We start from the raw sequence: 15,513 nt of genomic DNA, 5'->3' as shown, positions 1-15,513 counted from the left end.
CGGCGGTGGAAAGGGATTTCCGACCGGAGGCCAAGTAATTCCCTCGAGCAGTCTATATATGTATACACGCACACACACTAACCACGCAGAGTATTTCAGCTTTGCCCACACACAGACGCACACACACTCGCTTGCTCACAATACACGACGTATACTATACGTATATAAAACTGCAATTTGTGGGCGACGGACGAGTGTAGTACCGCCGGCACGAAAAGGGCGCTTCCTCCCTTCGCACAAAACCTTAACTGCACGCGTACGAGTGTGTGTGTGTGTGTGTACGATCATCGTTGAATACAAATAAAGCGCCGCTGACTTATTGCCAATTATCCGAGGTTAATCTGTCACGAATAAACTTCCGTCGCAAACGTTTTCGGCCCTCGCGGCCCGAAAACCCTCTCGTGTCAAATTATCTTCGTATCGATCGCACTGCGTGGCAGTGGCGCGACGAGTGCTGTCTCTATCTCCATCTCCTTCTTTCCCTCTCTCACACACCCTTTCATTCTCTGTTTCTCACTCTCTCTTTCTCCTACACACTGCACATGCTATCTCTTTATCTCATCTCCTCTCGATCTACTTCTACACTCTACCTACTCCATCTTTCCCATCTCTGCTATATGTACACACGTACGCGCACCTACCCCTACATCCCTCCCTCTAACCACGTACACGGTGTCACGACGATTACCACACACAAGTGGCACGTTTTGTAGTATGTATATTTAGATATACGCACATTTCTGGGTCATGAACAGATGAAAACCTTATTAACCTTTTTAACCTATTTTTGTTTTTTTTTTTACGACTGAAGTCTGTACAACTGTACAAGGGAAGTATAACCAGGCCCGTATTTTGGGGGGGACAGGGGCCACCCTCCAGGTGGAACTTGGGGGGGGGGGGGGTAAATTTTCATGAACTTTTTTTTATTATTAAGCTAATATAGTTATAACTTTTAAATTATGTAAAATGTTTTTTTACTGTTTTTTGGTGAAGATTTCTCCAGAGTATTTATTTTAAGATATTCTTTCAAATCTATTTTTATACTAACAATAAAAATTCCATGGATAACTGATAACGGATGTATTATGATTATATGTATATTATGTGTATCCTACTATACTTTCGTTATAATAATATAATTATTAATTATTAATATTAAATGTGTAATATGTTTCATAGTTAATAAAAATTCATATTAATAATATTATTAAATTCGTTTATAGGCGAGATGCATGGTGGTAAACCTTAACGTTGTGCGCATATGTAAAAATAGAAAATCGCAAGTTTTGGAAGAATATAACTTCCAAAACAATGATTTGAACATTTATTTTGCACCGTTGTTCTTAACTCATTTAAATACATGTTTCAAAAAAAAAAATCATAAAAACACGAGGTAATTAAAATTAATTAGTTCCTTATTTATTTAAAAATTAAATTACAAATAATTTTTTATAATTTTAAATAAGTAGGTATTTATAATTTTTATTTTTAATACTGGACATTTACCTCCTCTCTGACACCAAAAAGAGGGGCAGAATTTCATAAGTGCCCCAGGGTGCATAATTTCTAAATACGGCCCTGAGTATAACGTATACATATCCCTAATTGAAATGGAATGGAATAATTCTCAAAAGTTAATCATTGTTAGTTCATGTGAATAGTGAGTTGGTATAGAATTACCAGAAAGTATACCAGTACCTAAGTGCAGTAATAAATAATATTATGGAAAGACAGATACAAATACATACGAAAAATTAAAATAAAACACAAATTTATTTACAATATAGAAAGCATTTCAATATCTATCCAAAGAAATTTATTTAAAGTTTTTAAATTTATAAATTAAATTATTAAACTTTTAAGTCTTAAGAAATTGATATTATTAAAATTATTTATCACTTATTTATAGCTGTTATCAAAAAAAAAATAAATATGATTGTTTAACTCCTTTTAGGTGTAATTAGCTGCAGTAAGTGCAACTCAGCCACTCTTGTAGGAAATCTGACTAGGTCGAATCGCGGACAATGTGCGACAGCATATCAAGTAGGCAATCCACCTGTCGTGGATTACGGATACACCGATGAGCGGCTATAACTTATAAGTGAAACTCAGCCACCTAGATAGGCCATGTGCGAAAGTTCTATTTAATGCATGCTTGTACCTGATCTGCCCGATTAACCAATGGCAACCAATATGCGGCAACATACAATTGAAATAGTAATTTCTACTAATTATTTCTCTTATAACCAATATCAACCATGTATAAACAAAAATTTCCATCGTAAATCTCAAAATCCTTGTTTGACGCACCTGTGTCCAATTGTGAATCTAAATTATCACAGGACCCACTCAAACACACACAACAAATTTAATCAAAATCGGTCCAGCCGTTTAGGAATGAACAAAGGGGATACAGACAACCAGTATATTGTTATTAGTTATGGACGCTAAATTAATTTTTCCAAGACAGATTATACATTAAAACCTTCCCCGTGACTCGACCGATTAGTTGAAACCGTATTTTGTTACCTAACAAAATATTTGTTAAATTACCCACGTGAATAAAAAATATTTTTTTTACACCTTTGTATTATTAAATCTAGTTAAGAACGATAGTGCGAAAATTAATTACTGAAAATCATTAGCTTTTATTGTATAGCCTTACAAATTTCACGATTTTCGGTGTTTTGTGCTAACAAATTAAAATTTTTTTTTAAAATCAACGTTGTAAAAATTATGACGCAAAAATAATTCTGACACCTAACTATGGTAGTTTTACTTAACAAGTCGAGAGATGTTTTCGATTTTAATTATTGATACCACAAGATGCTGGGTGTTTTGGACAATACGCGGTAAACCAACTATACGCCTTACCCTCGTATTCTCTAGTTAATGACACTCTAAAGTTAATTAGAATGGCACTGTTAACTCGTTGAGGTACGATGGTATGCGCTTGTCAATTCTTAGTTCGCTCCTATCTAGTTGAAATGACTCAAAGATTACATATACCTTGGCACTATTCAGTTTAATAAAACTTCATTGACACATAGTACGTATATCCCGGCGCTGCTCCTATAAAATGTAAGAACGTAAGAATGACTAAAATAATGTTTAACTCGGGTTTTCAGGTCTGAAACACTTTTATTGTATTAAAACAAACATAAATAAAATACTAAGCAAATATTGATTATAATATCATTGTACCTATACCTAAAACGATTCTGAACGTAGTATATTTGATGATAATATTGTGAATAAAGTAATTTATTTACCTATTTACATGGAACCTGTTTTATATTTTCAATCCTAAGCTATACATGTTGAACATTTTATAAATTTTTAACTACAAAATAAATTTTCAATTTGATAAATGTTGTCAAAAATCGAACTTTAAATGCTTATAAAAAAATTGTGCCTGTGTATTTTTAATATTTTTCAACTGCTATTATAACAATTTATCAGGAGCCTTGTATTACATTTTTACGCTTTTGGCCCAACTATTTAGTAATTTTATCAAGTATAGGAATTGATAAAATAAACATATGGTATAAATGTCAAGTAGGTATCTACAGTTATTCGTTTTTAAATTACAAAAAAATAAGAAATTCTCTGTCTACATAAGAAATCGAGTGAATCCAATATTGTAAAAATTTAAACTTTAAATGCTCATAAATATTTAATTTGACTTTCCGGTAGACATTTTTTTTTTTATACTGATAGACAAAGTTATCCTAACTTACATTAAATGTTAAAATTTTAGATTTAAAAAGAAAAATTTTTATGAATTTTTAACTCAAAATAATTTGCACATTTTTGTGATTTTTATGTATTTTGTAAAAATTGTGAATATTTTGAAAAAATTGTGCCTGTGTATTTTTAAGTATTTTTCAACTGCCATTGTATAACAATATATATTAGGAGTCTTATATTACATTTTATTAAATCAAGCTTTTTGACTCAAAGAATATTATTTTAAATATTTCTATTATTTTGTATTTGGTAGATTGATTCACTTCAACCTGCTAGAGATGAAATAATTTTTCTTCAAAAACACGACATCACAATGGGAGATCTGGTGGAAAATTATTTCAAAAGTAAAAAAAAACCAATATTATCTAACTCTATGGCTAAGTTGATGGAAAAGCGACAAAAGGTTTTATTTGAAAATCCAATATACAGCTCATGTATAATAATTACTAATTTATTTATTAATTCATGTAAATAAAAATAATACATATTTGATATTCATTCATAATATTATTTTAATTTTTTTTTCAGCTCTATTTATGGACCCAAGGTTTCAGTGTTTGATTCAAGTAAAACTGAAACACAGGATCACTTAAAAAAATACTTGGAGAATCATTGAGTTGCTGCTGGGAAAAGAAAATGAAGCAAATACTAATGACTAATGAGTAATAATGTTCAATATAATGTTGCACATGAAGAAAATGTTATGGATCCTGATGAATACCTCTAATTTATCCTGTCATTCTCTCAAACCAATGAAGATATGTCGATAAATATTAATTCTAGTCAACGTTCTATGGAAATACTGTTGGAAGAATATGTTAATGTTCCAAGAATTCACCATAGTATGGATATAAAAAAATATTGTACTGAACGCCTCAGGTCTATGCCTAAACTTTACAAACTATCACAAGTTGTAATAGCTGTACCAAGCACACAACTAAATATTATATAAATTAAAATATAAAATATGAATTAATAAACACATCTCATATAACAATGTAAACATAATAATAATTTATAATTAAAATTAATATTTAAAGTTTAAAATTGAAATATACTTTTTTAGAATTGACTAAAATCAGTTGTATAAATACATTTTGTTACTTTTTTTAATTTTTAAATAGGTCTCAGTGGAAAGGAGTTTCTCAGGACTCAAATTTATTTTGAGAGATTTGCGTTCTTCATTATCGCCTGATCTATTGGAAAATATGATAATCATAAGAGGAAATAATTTTTATAACAAATAAAGAAAATAATATTAATTTGATTAATTTATTATTATTATTATTATAATTTTTTATTACAATTTAAAACAAAACCATAGTGTCCTTCAGTAGTAGGTTGTAGGTATTTACTATTTTAAGTTTTTATAACTTTATTATTACAAATATATTGTGTTATTATTATGTGTTTTATTTTGAAATTAGAATTTAATCATTTATTTAATATGTAAAAATATTTTTTAATTTTTATGAAGGTATTGAGTATTGACGTATTTTTACGTGGTAGTAAATAGTAACTAGTACCTACCTAATAGTAAATCCAAGTTCACAGGTACGTCGTCTTTTGTGTCGTGTCCAAAAGTCGAGATCGACCGAACTTTGGAAATTCCCAGGTAGATCATGATAGTTTTGTTAAAGAATTATGGTTTATAATTTATACCACGATTACAATGGCCAGTCAGAATACGATAAAAGGCACACGACTCAACTCTCAACAGACGACGTAGTAGCTATTAACTGACAACTGTAAATCGTTGTCTGTCTCTGACAGGGCACGAGTACAATGGTGCAATACAATTTTTTTTAGAAAACCAATATCCAATTTTTTTAACGGTTAATTTAATCTAATTTTTTACCCATCGGTAACCTGTAATCTTGAATATAGTACCGATAAATGGTTACCGCTAACGACAGGACCAGTAAAAAACCGGTTACTGGTATCAATAATTTTTTTCGGTTTACCGATTATTTCAATAACGGTTTTAAGCCTTGGATTCTTGTAAGTCGTGATTCGTGACTATAGGCTTTTAAAGCCATACACTCCCATTATTATTCCATTATTCCTGTGAAACACATATTTTGTACTTAAATAATAATTTTAAAAACAGTTTTTAAAGTTTCACGTAACTACTGTGCAATAACCAAAACACATTCTTGTTTTTACTTTATTTAAATAGCAGCACAGTTAAAAAATCTGAATATTTGCAAACATTTTATACGTAAAATAAAAATGCTTGTATATGTTTCAAAACATTTAAAATAGTTTTCAATATTCAAATTGTTTATATTCCGTTCGCCAAGAGAATGTGGTTGCGCTGCACATACCAAACGCCTATTACCCCATCGCATCGGTTCCACGTCATTTGGTCCGGTAAATTATATCCGGCGACAATTGATCCACGACATTTGATCCGGTTCAAAAAGAACTTGTACCAAAAATATCCTGCTAAAAAATGTCCGGTAACAAAAAAATATAAAATATAAATATATAGTTTTATTTTAATTAGTTGTTATTTTATTTTCATAATTTTTAAAAACGTCATTATAAAAAAAAATATAGAATATAAATATATAAAAATTAGTTATGAAAATAAATATGAAATAAATATATAGAAATTAGTTAGTTAGTTAAAAATGTATAGTATAGTATAGTACGTATAGTATTTTAGAAAAATAATCAATAATAGTCCCTATATATATATATATTTATATATAATCTACCTTATATACAGAAAACGGTCAGAAAAACCACAAATTAACGAATCTAATCAGTTCTCAACGATTTATCAGATATAAATTATTATTATGTTGGAGATAGCGATACATCCGTTTTTTTCGATTTTAGTACATGTGAACACCTAGCCGTTTGCAAACGTGTATGAATAATGTTAACTTTAAACAATGCCACTTACATTTATAAAAAGCCAAAAAGGCAAAAATATGCTTATAAATAAAGGTTTTTTATTTAGTATTCATGATGTGTATGAAACAAAAGTAGTATGGCGTTGTACCGAGTATAAAAAGTTGTCATGTAAAAGCCGATGTCACACAACAACGAAAGACGAAACGGGTATGTACTTAAATTTGTATACTAAATTAATAGAATTTAATTAATTATATTTATTTATAATAATAATAATAATAATATTTATAAAATAAAACATTAATTAATTATTTTGATGTAGACTTTATTTCAAATTGTACATTCCACATTTCATACAATGTTTTGTTTTTTTTTTCGTAGGATCGATTTTAAAAGAAACTGATCATTCGCATGCTCCAAACTTAGCCAAAATTGAGGCCAAAGAACTGGTGAATACTATAAAGGATACTGCTATAACAGAAATAACTTCTACAAGAAATATAATTTCAAATGTGTTGGGTCAAACTTCTGTTCCGGTAATTGGACAATTACCTATTATCAAATCATTGTCAAGGACTATTCAACGGACTCGAGTAATAAAAGAAAATACTCCAGTTAATCCAAGTAATATCAAAGACTTAATTATTCCTGAAATATATAAATTGACTAACAAAAACGAAACATTTTTGGCATACGATAGTGGTAGTAGTGAAAGCAGAATTTTAATTTTTACTACTCAGTACAATTTAAATATGCTTCAAGAAACAGATGACTGGTTTGGTGACGGAACTTTTAAATCTGTTCCCTCGATATTTTCACAATTATATACAATTCATTGTTACACACGTAGCTTAGTTATTCCATTAGTGTATATATTAATGACTAGTCGTACAAAGGAAGTATACGCTGAAGTTGTAAGGCAATTGCTTGTATTAAAACCAGATCTGAACCCAAAATCTATTAAAATAGATTTTGAGCAATCCTTTGTTTCGGCGTTCAAACAAATTTTTCCTAATGCTCATATAAGTGGATGTTTTTTTCATTTTGGCCAGTGTGTATGGCGTAAAGTACAATCTACTGGGTTACAAAAGAAATATGCAGAAGACTCAACGTTTGCTCTCCATGTTAAACAATTATGTGCTTTAGCATTTGTGCCAGTCCTTGATGTAGTAAAATCTTTTAGTACTATCCTAGAATCCCAATATTTTATTGATAATGAACAATTGTTTGAACCTATAGTAGATTACTTTGAGGAAACATGGATAGGTCGAACAGTTCGTAATAGAAGAAAAAAACCATTATTTCCAATAGAAATGTGGAACTGTTATGACAATGTAATTAATGACCAACCTCGAACAAACAATGCTGTTGAAGGTTGGCACCATGCTTTCAATGCATCATTGGGAAGTCATCATACGACTATTTGGAAATTTATATCTTTTTTTGAAGCAGGAACAGGGGCTCCAAGAAGCAAAACTAGAAAAAATTAATCTGGGGGAAAATAACCCAACAAAAAAAAAAAAATATAAAAACATAGACCAACGTCTTAAAAATACAGTAGAAAACTATGAAACTTCAAATATCATTACGTATTTGAAGGGTATCGCTCATAATTTTAATTTATAAACATTTGTATTCTATATTATTACTTTTATTATGACGTTTTTGAAAATTATGAAAATAAAATAACAACTAATTAAAATAAAACTATATATTTATATTTTATATTTTTTTGTTACCGGACATTTTTTAGCAGGATATTTTTGGTATAAGTTCTTTTTGAACCGGACCAAATGTCGCGGATCATTTGTCGCCGGATATTATTTACCGGATCAAATGACGGGTCACCATCACATCGACCTACCTCCCCAGTCTTCGCTCACAGACCACAGTTGTATGCACAAGAAATAACATTCTCTCGGTGACTCGGCGAACACAGTATAATATTTTCAAATAATTCTTATTTTGTTATCTTTCACTATAGTTTTGAACCAAACTAAACATTTTATTGCTCACTTCCCGATACATGCGCGAGAGTACATAAATTATAAATAGTATACTATGAGCGACATAAAGGTAGTATGAGAGACCTAAATAGAAGAGATATGAAAAATGACACCACAACACACATTACTGAACATGACAATCGGATATCAAACGCCAACGGTGTTCATGCTGTGCGGCAGTGTCTTTGCAGAGATCAGAGATCGTCGACCGTTGCCGAGAAAGATCCGAAAAACAAACACTCGTACTGCTGACAAACGTACCTACCTACTTCAAAATAATTTGATCGATTTACAAGCGGACATCAATTTATATCCTACTGATGAGATAGGACTATGACGACGATAAGAGAATGCATTATATATATCGTATCGAATTTGTTTAACATAAATTTACATTTTGTTTCGTACTTATCGGAGAAGCTCTCACCAGAACGTTAACGGACGGTGAATATCTCCCCACCCCCCCTACATCCAGCGATCATCTTGGACCCACCGAGGACGAGTGGTTTATTTAGAGACCCGTTGCAGTTGTAGTCCGTCAGCCGAAATCGTTTAGGATTATGAAAACATTAATATAGATATAATATATAATAATATGACGTACGAGCTGCTGTATAAGAGGACGCCAATGAATAACGCGCACACACATTATATTTTATACATAGCCACATAAGTACACCTACCTACACGGTTACAATTTATACCAACATAATAATATACACAGATAATTGTACGTTAAATATTAAATATGTACAACTATTATTATTATTATTATTATTATTAATACAAGTAATAATATATTTATGAACAAGCATAAAATATGTTATATTATGTACACCCACGGCCTGCGTATTACGCATACTAGATACCAATATAATGTAATATATAGAAATATAGTGTGTCTTGTGTGAATAAATATCCGTAAATTTTTTATTTTTTTTTTATGACCTTAAGCTCAGCGAATAAGGCCATTAGATGTTGTAGTGGTTATGAACTGTGGTAAATAAGGTTGGTACGGTAAGGTGTTGTTATGGTTGTTACGGTAGGTAAGCAAACATGTGTATGTGTGGCAAGGTTTTTTACTACTGCGAACCCGGGTGGCGGGTGGTCACCCATCCGGGAACTAGTAGCAGCCAATGCGCCGCACCAAGCCACATCCGTAGATTTATAAAAGTCTCATATTATTGGTTTTTCGATATCTGCATATCGATATTTTATTTTAAAAATAAGCTATCTAAAATGTGTGTTATCAGCTTATATCTATGACTCTATGATTGCTCTAAATACCTGCAGTTATTATCGATCCACGTGAACCCATTGTGTTTACACACAGAAAATTAATGACAAGATGGCACACATATGCAATACCTAGGTACCTAGTACTACCTATTGTAATAACTTAAAATTAAGATAAAATAAAATCCAAATATAAACACGACTCCTGTCGATAGTTATATTAAAATAGTAAAAGTTAGAGTAGTAAAATTACGCTATTACCTTCCTCCAGGTGTTCGGAGGGCTCTCGAGATCGTGTATTCGAGAATTAGATCAAATACACCGTACAATATAATTTTATGGGAAAAAGCACATAGAATGTATTAACTCCAATCAACATAAAATATTATATTATATGCCTTACCTGATTCGTAGTTGTTTGTAGACAATATTGTAGGAGTTTTAGGTTTTAGATAAAACAAAGTAATACTTCAAATACACAAATTGAATTAACGAACGCACTGATTATTGCTTGCATAAGAAGTCCAGTTGTCGCTCGTTGAAATCGGTTTCTTTGGTACTTGAGAGGTTGTTACTCTGGTGGTTGGTGCTCATGTACTGATTTAAGGGACGGACGCGAGGATGCTGACCAGAGAGGGGTGGGTGGCTTTGTCACTAAATTATTGTGGGCTTGGGAACTAGATTATTCTTTGGCGTCAGCATAAAATAAGGTCACACACATCCTATGTAATACTGTTATGAGTGCGTGTCGATATCTTAGTTGTCGTTGTTAATGGTTTTATTTGATGCGACCGATTTCTACAAGCGACAGTCTGGCCGTTGTTTATTATTCTGTAAAATTTTAGTTTATTAAAATGGTGTGTGAGCATATCATTACACTATGGAAGCGAATAAGCGATATAAATAATACCTATAATACTATAATGATAGGTACCTACAAAAACAAAAAAAATTCTAATGGTACAGACATATTATTTATATTTATAATATAACAATTTCAATAGTTTAATCATAGTAAGTACTTATATGTATTCATTTGGAATCTAGGTCTAGTGTTAGAAAGGCATGTGTTATAAGGTCAGATATTATAATATTAAGTGTCATAAAAATCAAATGTTATAAAATATATTTCTCATAAAAATCATATGTCATAAAAGTTATGTACCTATTATAAAAATTACAGTAGATATAAAAAATTGAATTAACTATATATTATGTGTGAATTAAAATGTTAATGTTAAACAATTTAAAAAAAAGGAATAATTGTAAAAATGTTTAAAATTTAAAATTTGAAGCAATTGCTTTAAGAAATTCTTTTATATCATACCCAGGGTTCTGTTCTAATCGTTTACATGTATTTTGTAGTCGGATATTTTGGTCGTTTGTATTTTTGGAAATGGACGTTGAGTTTGTTATTAAGCGTTCTACGGTTACTTCTGTTCCTTTCTGCTCTTTTTGTATTCCTCGGATAAATCTGTACAGACCTTAAATAAAATAAATTTTAATTATGTTACACAATATAATTAAAAATAATTAATAATAAAAGTTACCAGGGTGAGTTGTAAGAAGACGGTGAATTTTATTATGCCATCCTTCTGCAGAGTTTGAAGTTCTTGGAGTTCCGGTTAATGTCCTTGATGAAACGGACCACATTTCAGGAGGGAAAATTGGTTCATTTCTTTTCGGTGTTCTATTATTGCGATATCGCATTCTAATTTTACCATTAATATAGTTCTCATCAAAATATGATACAAGTTGCTGTTCATTTTCGTAATTGCTAAATTGCATTTTTAAATTATTCCAAGCATCACGTACCATATTAACAGGAAGAAATGCCAAAGCTGGTATTTGACGAGCAAGAAGATTAAAATTATCGTCATTTAGGTACTTATTGCTAAGACCAACATTTTGAATTTTTCGGTAAATTGATTGTGTAAAATGAAAAAAACATGCTGAATGTGTTGCGAAATTAAACACTTCATTTATTGCATTTATTGATGCTAACTCAAAATCAGTAATTATTTCCAAATTTGAATTTTCTTCAAAATTTATTTCATTTTCAGCTGCAAAGTTATTAATATTTTTGAACAACTGAATATATAAATCTTCATCTCTTGAATTAACGCATAAACTAATGGAACAACCGTTCTGTTATTTCCTCTTTCAACTGATCCATGAATAACAAATAATTGATTAAATAATGCAGGACAAGATTTAAATGTGCCGTCCATTACCCAAAATGACGCATTTTTTAAAATCAAACAATTCTCTATTGTAGTAAATATCATGACATAATCATTTTTACGATAAAATGACTTAATTAAAAACAATTTAATGTCTAATGTATGTTGAAGGTTTTCGGGAATAATAATTTCGGAAATTGATTTTGGCTCTTTACACTCCTTACCCATTCTCCGTCGTTTAATTAAACATCTAACCGAGTTTTTAGATATTAGTGAAGAAGTTGCAACAGACGCTGACATTATAGATTCTTGATAAATATTTGAAGCAGTATCATTTGTTTCATCGGCTTTTCGTTTGACGCCTTGTTTAACTTTTTTTATTTGTAAATATTGTGGGTCTGGCCCATGAGAATGATCATTAGTTGAAAAAGGCTTACCTTTTGGATCAATTATATGAATATTATTTTTTATGATAGTCTGTATCCGTGCTCCGCATCGACAAATCCAATAAAATACAAGATTATTGTCAATTTTTCGTTGATATTGTCTATTGAATATATATAAATAGCCATTAATATCCAATGTATCACGCTTCTCATGAATTGATGGAGTGACGGTCAAACTTAATTCCATTTTCATTTAGTTATACAAAAACTTTAAAAAATAACTTTTTGTAGACTGAGTGACTATTCGTTTTCGTAGACTGAGTTACTAACGACAAACTATATTCTTAACTGCCTCTTGTACGATATAATTGTGCATCACCACGCTGCCCCGATAACAAACAAAGATAACATTTAGCTAAAACGATTAAACGACAAGGAACATGTATGTATGTAGGTACTCTAATAATATTATATTATAACACATGATTTTTATGAGAAATCCGTTTTATAACACATGACTCTTATGAGACTTAAATTTATAACACTTGACTTTCTAACACATGACTTTCGAACACTTGACATAGTACCATTCATTTGTGCATGCATATTTGGTCATTTTTAGTGCATATCTGGATCATACATATTTGAGTGTGTTTTTAGAGCTGTAGTTCCTAAACCAACGAGTGAGTTATTGTTTTTAATTGAATGCAATTGTATTTGAAGATTTGTTTACAACACGATAAGTGTCGACGCTTTTGTTCAAAATAAAAATAGTGAAAAATATGTAAATTACTGTTAAATGTGTTCAGTTCATTTTTAGGGTTCCGTATATGGTAAAACAGGACCCTATTACTAAGGCTTCGCTGTCCGTCCGTTCGTCTGTCACCAGGCTGTATCTCATGAACCATGAAAGTTAGAAAGCTGAAATTTTCACAGATTATGTATTTCTGTTGACGCTTTAACTAGTGATGGGCGTTATTGAATAATAACTATCGAATTATTCGATAGTCTTGCCAAATTAGTTATCTGAATTTATTTATTTTTATTTATTTATTTATTTATTATTTATTTATTAATGAGTCAAGAAATCCAATGTGCTCGGTCGAGTATACAATGTTCACCCAAGTAATGTTGAATGTTATTATTTACGTATGCTTTTGCATCACGTCCGTGGACCAACTTCATTTTTAGATTTAAAAACTGTTGATGACGTTATCCACCCTACATTTCAAAGAGCTTGCCAAGCGCTTGGTCTGTTACAAAATGAAAGTCATTGGAATTCTACTCTCGAAGAAGCTGCTTTATTTCAATCAGTGTCGAATCTAAGAGAACTTTTTGTTACTATGATAGCATTTTGCCACATTACTAATTTAACAGAACTGTGTAAAAATCACAAAAATAATATGTCATTAGATATTTTGCAGCAAGAAAGGCATCGTTCTGGAAATCACGATTTAGCTGTCACTCCATATATTTTGAATAAAACTTTAATATTAATAGAAAATGATCTTCTGAAAATATCTGGAAAGAAGCTGTCTGATCTTAACATGGAATCACCGTTACGAACTGATGATAATGATAATAATTTTCTTAGAGATAGGGCTTATATTGCAGAAACTTCTTATGATTATGATATACTTTCAAATTACATCCAGGAGAATGAGCCGAAGTTAACAAACGATCAGCAAGTTGTTTATAATACTATTTTACAAAGCGTATTGCAAGATACTGGAGAATTATTTTTTCTTGATGCTCCTGGTGGAACTGGCAAGACCTTCATGCTGAATCTCTTGCTTGCAAAGTTACGTGTAGAGAGAATAATTTCATTAGCAGTCGCTTCTTCCGCAACATTATTACAAAATGGCAAGACAGCACATTCCGCTTTCAAATTACCTTTGGATCTTCAGACTAACGAACGCCCAGTTTGTAGTGTGAAGAAACAAAGTTCTTTGGGTAAATTATTAAGGGAGACACGTTTTATTGTTTGGGATGAATCAACAATGGCGAATAAAGGTGGTCCTGAAGCACTTGATAGAACGCTGAGGGATTTTAAAAATAATGATCGCCCAATGGGCGGAGTTGTTATTCTTTTTGCTGGTGACTTTAGACAAATATTGCCAGTTGTGCCTAAAGGCACTAAAAGTGATGAAATCAACGCCTGTCTAAAGTCATCTTATCTTTGGTCTTACATAACATCTTTGAGATTAACAACCAATATGCGTGTACACCTTGGTGGTGATAATAATGCCGAGCTCTTCTCACAACATCTTTTGAAAATTGGTGACGGAACTTTTCAGAATGATAAGGATAGCATAATACAAATAAATTCTACATTTGCAATTTCGGTTCTTGATCAAAATAACTTAATCAACAAAGTTTATCCTGAAATTTCTCATATTTCCAATAAATCCAATGAATGGCTCCGTGAACGTGCAATTTTGGCCCCTAAAAACGACATCATCAACATCATAAACGAAAAAGTTCTTTATATGTTCGAAGCTGATAAAAAAAACTATATTTCCATAGATACACTTACTAATCAAGATGAAGCTATAGATATCCTGACTGATATCCATCAGGTCTCCCCCCACACAAACTTGATTTAAAAATCGGTGCGCCTATTATTCTCATGCGAAATTTAAATGCTCCCAAATTGTGCAATGGAACCAGATTAAAAATATTATCTTTGAAAAAAAACCTTATTGAAGCTGAAATTCTTACCGGCTCAGCGAGTGGTCAAATGGTATATATCCTAAGAATACCAATGATAACAAACGAGTACCCCTTCGAATTTAAATGTGTCCAATTTCCAGTTAAACTTTGTTTTGCTATGTCAATTAATAAGGCACAAGGACAGACAATGAAAGTTGCAGGAATTGATATCAGCGATCCATGCTTCACTCACGGACAATTTTATGTTGCCTGCTCCCGTGTAAGCTCAGAAAAAAACTTATACATTTATGCCCCTGGTGAAAAAACTAATAATATAGTTTATAAAGAAATATTGGTTAATCGGTAGTTATGTAGTATTTTTCCAAAATAATAAAAATTACTTTTCAAAAAACGTAGTTTTTTTAAGTTTAGTAT

The 15,513-nt window shown here is 31.0% G+C and overlaps 2 protein-coding genes across 2 annotated transcripts; both read left to right on the top strand.

Annotated features, from left to right (window-relative positions):
- The first annotated feature begins 6,653 nt into the window (after positions 1 to 6,653).
- LOC132950192 (uncharacterized) lies at positions 6,654 to 8,105 on the top strand. The gene is made up of 2 exons (XM_061021476.1): positions 6,654 to 6,822; positions 6,997 to 8,105. Exons 1-2 carry the CDS (start codon positions 6,654 to 6,656, stop codon positions 8,103 to 8,105), a joined length of 1,278 nt encoding a protein of 425 aa, XP_060877459.1.
- Positions 8,106 to 13,577: 5,472 nt separating this feature from the next.
- LOC132950184 (ATP-dependent DNA helicase pif1-like) lies at positions 13,578 to 15,032 on the top strand. Its single transcript, XM_061021463.1, has one exon. The coding sequence runs from the start codon at positions 13,578 to 13,580 to the stop codon at positions 15,030 to 15,032; it is 1,455 nt and encodes a 484-aa protein (XP_060877446.1).
- Positions 15,033 to 15,513: the final 481 nt, after the last annotated feature.

This window comes from Metopolophium dirhodum, chromosome 1, assembly GCF_019925205.1.
Source record: "Metopolophium dirhodum isolate CAU chromosome 1, ASM1992520v1, whole genome shotgun sequence".
In the NCBI taxonomy this organism is placed as follows: domain Eukaryota; kingdom Metazoa; phylum Arthropoda; class Insecta; order Hemiptera; family Aphididae; genus Metopolophium; species Metopolophium dirhodum.
This window is presented reverse-complemented; position numbering and strand designations above follow the sequence as displayed.

Excerpts from the sequence above, each read along its gene's own strand:
- LOC132950192 (XM_061021476.1), top strand. The coding sequence starts at position 6,654 with ATGCCACTTACATTTATAAAAAGCCAAAAAGGCAAAAATATGCTTATA. Across the intron at positions 6,823-6,996 it reads AACAACGAAAGACGAAACGG|GATCGATTTTAAAAGAAACT; the intron begins GTATGTACTTAA and ends TTTTTTTCGTAG.
- LOC132950184 (XM_061021463.1), top strand. The coding sequence starts at position 13,578 with ATGCTTTTGCATCACGTCCGTGGACCAACTTCATTTTTAGATTTAAAA.